Source organism: Panicum virgatum, chromosome 3K (assembly GCF_016808335.1).
Source record: "Panicum virgatum strain AP13 chromosome 3K, P.virgatum_v5, whole genome shotgun sequence".
Classification (NCBI taxonomy): domain Eukaryota; kingdom Viridiplantae; phylum Streptophyta; class Magnoliopsida; order Poales; family Poaceae; genus Panicum; species Panicum virgatum.
In genome coordinates, this window is record NC_053138.1 from 47,220,012 (window position 1) to 47,226,965 (window position 6,954).

Below are 6,954 nucleotides of genomic sequence, written 5' to 3' on the forward strand. Positions count from 1 at the left end.
TGGCAGATAGAAGTGTTCAACCCAGTTCCAACCAACTACAACCTGAAGTGGTTCAACCTCCATATGACAACTCTATCAAGAAGAATCCTGGTGCACAAGCCATTCCACCAAGAGTGGAGATGGAGCATAAAAGTAATCGAGATGGACGTATTAAAAGAGTAATGTGCTATAAATGTGGAGAAAAAGGCCACTATGCCAATAGATGTCCCACAAAATGAGAAAGTCGAAATGGGTATGCTAGATGGGCCAACAGAGCTAAGGAAAGAATGGACAGCAGGGCCGCGGCTACGAAGTTCGTAGCTCCGGCGGCTAATGGCATCGGGGTTGTTGCCCAACTACCCAATATTGAAGGAGGTGAGATTAGGAAGGAAGGAGATTAGGCTGGTAATTCTTCATTAATCCTCCAAGGGTTCAGGTACAAGGATGAATAGGCACCTAGGCCTCCACTTAATTAGGAAACAAACTAATAAATCTCCTAAACTTTAGCCACTGATTGTTGCCGACGCTTGCTCCGCCGAACCGTTGGCGCTGCGCACGCGAGAACGTCGCTGATATTGGTGGCCCCACATGACAAAGAAGATGCTCGAGATCACCAATAGTGGGAGGAACTGGCCCAGAGAATTCATTGTAGGAAAGATCCCTGTGGAAAAATGGAGGAAGAATGTATATATCAAAATGAAGTGATTGCGACATAACACGTAATTCAAAGAATTCATAGGACTAGGTAACAAACAAATAGGTATAGGGTCTCCTTACAGTGTGTCCAAGTTGACTATGCGGCCAAGTTCAGAGGGAATCTGGGCTTTGAAATTGTTTGAAGAAAGGTTCCTATAATATTTTTTTAAAAAAAATAACTACATATCAGAGTAGTAAAACAATAAAATGACATAATAATGTTCTCTCAATGGCAACAGTTGTAAGCAAGCTGCTGCACGTGCAACTACTCACAGGTATGTCAAGCTCTCCAACTTGTGGAAACCACCAGGGATAGAGCCATTCAGTCTATTGCCATACACATTGCTGAGAACAAAATAAACACAATTAAGCATGAGAAACACATAATTGTTCTATTGAAACCAGTGATAAATGCATGCTTACAACTTACAATTTGTTCAGTGCACTGCAAGAACTGATGTTTGCAGGAATATGACCCTCAAGATTGTTGTTGGCAAGATTTCTAAAGAACTATACAACTTGTCAGAAAATGCTGAGATCAAAATAAACATTAATTAGCTTTCAAAAACTAAACATTAATTTTTATACTTGAACGTTGGATAGGTTCTTACAATTCAAATAATTCTGTGAGCTTGCCAAGCTCAGCTGGAATGGTGCCTTATAGTTCATTATCATTCAGCTGCCTGGTGGAAGTAATGTTGAACTTCATTAAGATCACATATCAACATAAATGCAAAGTTGTTAAGATAACAGTTTCTTAAAAGTAGCTAATTTTACTCATGTTCCCCAGTTCTGGTGGTATGTGTCCAGTAAGTTTGTTGCCATGTAAATAGCTGAAAAAGAATGGTTATACAAACCATTAATAAGAGAAAAAGAAGATGGTTTGGGAGTGAAGAGTATTGTTGATGATACTAACAGTTTGCCAGTGTATGATAGGTTGCCAAGTATAGGAGGAATCGGCCCTATCAGTTCATTCTCCCTCAGGTCTCTGAGAAGCAAATTTTTTATGAACAAGTAAAGAAACAAGTAATGGTGGACTGAAGTGTTGTATTACACTTTTTACTCACAAGACAGCAAGAGCCTGCATGAGGCCAATCACTTCTAGAATTCTCCCAAGTCAGTCTATTTCCTTGAAGTGACCTATAAAAGACCAATGCAAGGATTAAACTTGTCCAGTTCTCCCTGAAGAACTTGGACAGTTGCAGAACCTTGATAGCTTGTGAGTCCTCCTTCATGGTACTATTATTTTGATTTCTACTGCATACCAAGTTACTAGAACTTCACTGATCTGTGGTTTTCGTACACAGGATTCTTAGCAACAACAATTTGGTTGGGGAGATCCCTGCTCAGCTGGCTAACTGCTTCAGCTTAATTACTTACCTTGTATGTTTTCTGTGCTAACTTTGTCGTAACAGCATTGTTAATGATTTCTCCTAGATTAAAACATGTGTTATTTTCATTTTAGGAATTTATCATACAACAACTTTTCTGGACACATCCCATCGGCAAAGAATTTCTCGAAATTCCCATTGGATAGGTAAACAAATGGCCCCATTGTACCAAATGTTGGATTAGGTACTAGACTATTATGGGTCTGTTTGGTTCATTGGCTTATCCTAGCCTGGTCACGATTTGGAGCCAGGTCAGCCTAAGCCTGGCTTCGCTAGTACATTTGCTCATGTTTGGTTGCTTGCATCTATGGAGTCTGGATTGATATTGTTGAGTTTGGTTTCGTTGTACTCATGGGTGGGTGTTACCGCTTCTTTGTGAGCTAGACTAATGGCATTTACTCTCACCTTGCAAATTCAGCTAAGGTCAAAGTAAACAAAGCACGTTTTATGCATGACTTTGGCCCTTGTCAGACTTGACAAAAATCTGTCCAACGCTCCTGATCAAACTGGCCGCTCAGACCTAGCAAAAGATACTAATAATACACCACCGTAAAGACTGATGTCACTCCACGACCAGCTTGCAGGAATTTGCTCACAAGTCAGTGTCCATCTACTAAAATAACTCCTTCGTTCTACAAAGCGTTAGCCCAACACAAAACAATCCAAGTTATTTGATCCGTGTACGTTGCATTGTCATCTCAACAAGGACGACGCCTCAGTCAAAACGGCACTGGAACGCGTCGTGCCAACGCTGGAGCTGCCGCTGCAGCTACCGGTCACACCAAGAGATTCAGAAAGGGAGGCAACAGCAGGAGGCACGAACATCGCGACCGGCATCGCCGCCGGTAGGACCGGCAGCGGCGCTTCGAGCCGCAACACGCTGATGGCCTGCCTGATGGACGGCCTCAGGCTGCGGTCAGGGTGCGCGCACCAGAGCGCCGTGATCATCACCCGCTGCATCTCCAGGTCGTCGAATTCACCGTCCAGCCGAGCATCGGCCGCGTCGACGATCCTTCCGCGGCCGTAGAGTTCCCAGACCCACTGCACCAGGTGCATCGTGGTCGGTTCGTCGGTGCCGGTGCCGGTGCCGGCTTCTTGAAGGACCACGATTGGCCGGCGGCCGCAGGCGATCTCGAGGGCCACCACGCCGAAGCTGTAAACATCGGACATGGCGCTGGCGCTGCCGGCGACCATGCACTCCGGGTCCATGTAGCCCATGGTGCCGGCGAGCGCCGTGGTGTGAGACGCCCGGTTATGGTCGACGAGCCTCGCCAGCCCGAAGTCGCCGAGCTTGGCGTTGAAGGATGCATCCAGCATCACGTTGCTGGGCTTGATGTCACGGTGCACAACGCACTGCTCCCAGTCCTGGTGAAGGTACAGAAGTGAAGAACCGATACCAAGCACGATCTGATGCCTGAAGATAACAACATGACGGAAACCATACTGAGTAATTTTTAAACAACGCTGGAAAAGATAGTCCTAGCTATATGATGATGAGTACGTGTGGTACCTGAGAGGCCACGGCAACACTTTGTGGTGACTGTGAACATGGGTGTCAAGGCTGCCATTGGGCATGAATTCGTAGACAAGCAAGAGCTCGCCGCCGCCATGGCACCATCCGATGAGCTGCACGAGGTTGCGGTGCCTCAGCCGGCTTATGATCCTCACCTCGGAAATGTACTCCTTCCTCCCCTGCTTGGAGGTCTTGGACACCCTTTTTATCGCGACATGAAGGTTCATGTCCCTGAGGTAGCCGTGGTACACCGACCCAAAGCCGCCTTCCCCGAGCTTCTCCTCATCGGAGAAGAACCTCGTGGCAATGGCAAGCTCGGGGTAGCGGAACCTCCTCGGCCCGGTCCCTTTCTCAAAATCGTCTTCCAGGGGCTCGTCATCGTCGAGCAAATCCAGTTCACGCTCTCTTGCTCTTTTCCTGCTGCGACGCAGCAGCAACCAAATCGAGATGCCGACGCAGATGACGAAGGCAGCAGAGCCAACGGCCACACCGGCCACCAGAGACGCCGCTGGGCGAGGAGTGGCTGATGACCTCGACGGCGGCCGCGGCGCTGTCATCGCCGGCGGAATGGTGATGCTGAGCTCATCCCCGACGCTGCAGGCCACATAGCAGCTGTAGCCCATGGCGCTGCCGTAGGTGCTGTTCGGGAGCGAGATCGACACATCGGCGAGGAAGGATTGGAGGCACCTGCTGCACTCGCTGGCATTGAGGTCCCTGGTGCACTGCGCGAGCCCGTACAGCACCTGCGCGACGCCGTGGGAGTCCGTGTACCCCAGGCTCCCGTTCGCCAGCCGCAGCGGGGAGGCGGCGGCCTCGCCGGCGAGCCGCGCCACCAGCTCCCACCGCGAGGCGTTGAAGCCCGCCGGGTCGGCGACGACGGAGCCCTCCTCCCACTCGTAGAAGGTGACGCCGGTGTCGGCGGCCGCGGCGAACGGCGCGCCGGAGTAGCGCAGGATGCAGGCCTCGTCGTAGAAGGAGCTCATCTCCCGGCTGAACGGGCACGCCTGCTGCACGCCGGCGGCGGCCGCCCGGATGCAGTTGCCGCACGCCGTCCAGTTGAGGACGCTGTAGCACATGGCGAGGCCGAACACCGTGTCGGGGGCCTCGCCGGCGGTGCCGTAGTGGAAGCCGCGGTTGGCCAGGGCGCTCGACGGGAGCTCGCTCATGAGCTTGACGAGGTTCACCTGGTACTGGCTGCCGGTGGTGTAGTTTCCGGTGGTCGAGCAGTTTGGCTCGTATGCCGTGTAGTGCTGGCCGGCAACCAGTACCACTGAAGCTCCGGCAAACGAGGAGACGATCGTGAGGAGGATGAGAAAGCTCCGCCGATGAGCCATGGCGGCTAATGCGCTAATGGAGAAGACGTGGTTGGTTATGGGATAGCAAAAACAACGACCAAGTAATTCTTAGCCTAGCCTCTGATGACTTGCTAAAGGTTAGAGTCGATGGTGATTGGTATTATCTTTGACTTGAACGTGTCAAGGGAAGAATCGTGCGAATTGGTCAATGAGGTAAGTGAAATTTGTTGTGTTGGATTTCATGTCTGACGAATCCTTCACACGATAAAATTTGAACGGGTGGTCCATTGGTTGTCAAAGCACTTTAATTTGGGGTGCGAATGTGTGTATGCGTGTGTCTGAAGGAAACAAAAGTTCAAGATACAGATAGAACAAAGAGAGTTGAACATTCAACTCTAGAGTCTAGACATACAAGTGGTGACAATTAGTAACTTTCGGAGTAGTAAGTTTTGGGTTGAGGTTCTGGGATTTGAATTGCGAAAAATTGTTCTAAGCGAAATGGGTGAATTTCCGAAATTTTGGACCACGATTCGGTTGTTTGACCGGTTAACAAATTCATTTTTATATGAAATTTGGCTACAGTTATATGGAGATTTTGTAAAGGAGTACTCCTAGAGAAAATAGTGGGATACAACTAGGGAGATATTGTGAGTGCGAGGAGCTTAGGAGAAAGATGGCGAAAAACAGATGTTTATGCGTTCATCAGCTCTTACAAAGTTGAAGAGGCTAAAATAATTATATAACTAAAGCTTATTCATATCTTTATAGCAACATGAGTATTTGGGATGGTATCATACTGTTACTAATTGGAGACTTCCCACGTGAAGCCACCTAGAATCCTAGGCGGACATTATTAACAAAATATAGAATTTCCAGAAATTCTCATAAATATCAGAAATATTCGGCCATTAATCAGACAACTTTAATTATAATAATCATTGGATCTGTTATCTTTCGTAATAAATTATCAACCTCTGCTATTATGAAAATAGACTAAGTAATCCCCTAAAAATGTATCTAAATTACCCACCTTTGCCGTGATAAAAATAATGATAATATGCCCCCTATATTTGCATATAAACTATCCAATTATGCTATTATTAAAAGTTAAATTAATCCCTAAATATGAATCTAAATTATATAATTATAACAAAATATTAAAGTGCACTAATATAAAATTTTAAAAACTATCTCTGTCACTGTTAATATATTATTTATTTAGAAATACTACCCACGGTATATGTCCTCATGTATTCATGTATGATAGAAGAGATAAGAATACCAATCCATAAACAAATAGTTCAATTAAATATATATCAAACACAATGGAGATATGATGCAAAATGAAATTATTTACTGCAACTATATAATGAGAAATATGTATTTTAGAGTTTGTGTTAGAATATTTAACAGATGACAGAGGGCGTGAGATAAATAATTATAATTATTAGCTATAAGCCTTATTGTTTTATTAATTTTAATTAGTACATGCGGGAGCATAGGTTGGTAGGCTAGTAGATCTTAATAATAGTAGGACTTTGCTCAATTTTATGATCGTTTTGGTTTCGCTTTGACCCTAACAGAAATGGGTAAAATTCGGTCATCTGAGACCGAATCCCAGATTTACCTTCATGCAACGTCCATATATATAAGAGTGAAAGCGATCGGGTGCTCTAGCCTAAGAGGGGGAGGGGTGAATTAGGCACTCTAAAAACCTTAACCTATGGCTCCAACTAGTTTGGACAAAACTTAAACTAAAACAAGCTATCTAGATGTGCAACTACAGTTCACCTTAGTGTGAAACCCTCATCCCAAAAGAGTTTTGCAACATATAGCCAATCCTAGCAAGATACTACACTAAGAAAGTAAAGGCACACAAGTTGCAATATGAAATGCGGAACCTAAAGGAGAGGGATGAGAGAAAGCGAACTCTCGACACGAGGATATATCCCGTGGTTCGGTTTGCCACAAAGGCGCCCCTACGTCCACGTTGTTGAAGCACTCACAAAGAGTATCGCTTCCCGGCAATCAAGTCTCTTCCGTGAACACAATCACGGTCACCTTGATCCCGATCTTCACT

The 6,954-nt window shown here is 46.1% G+C and overlaps 2 protein-coding genes across 2 annotated transcripts; both read right to left on the bottom strand.

Moving 5' to 3' along the window:
• Window positions 1-360: 360 nt before the first annotated feature.
• On the bottom strand, window positions 361-1,456 carry LOC120700971 (LRR receptor-like serine/threonine-protein kinase SIK1). The gene is made up of 6 exons (XM_039985154.1): window positions 1,453-1,456; window positions 1,287-1,332; window positions 1,106-1,177; window positions 949-1,020; window positions 757-828; window positions 361-640 (listed from the first exon to the last, which is right to left on the bottom strand). Exons 1-6 carry the CDS (start codon window positions 1,454-1,456, stop codon window positions 448-450), a joined length of 459 nt encoding a protein of 152 aa, XP_039841088.1. The 3' UTR covers window positions 361-447.
• A 1,252-nt stretch (window positions 1,457-2,708) lies between these two features.
• On the bottom strand, window positions 2,709-4,939 carry LOC120701501 (L-type lectin-domain containing receptor kinase IX.1-like). Its single transcript, XM_039985523.1, has 2 exons — window positions 3,577-4,939; window positions 2,709-3,480 (listed from the first exon to the last, which is right to left on the bottom strand). The coding sequence occupies exons 1-2, from the start codon at window positions 4,911-4,913 to the stop codon at window positions 2,760-2,762; spliced, it is 2,058 nt and encodes a 685-aa protein (XP_039841457.1). The 5' UTR covers window positions 4,914-4,939; the 3' UTR covers window positions 2,709-2,759.
• Between the last annotated feature and the right edge of the window lie 2,015 nt (window positions 4,940-6,954).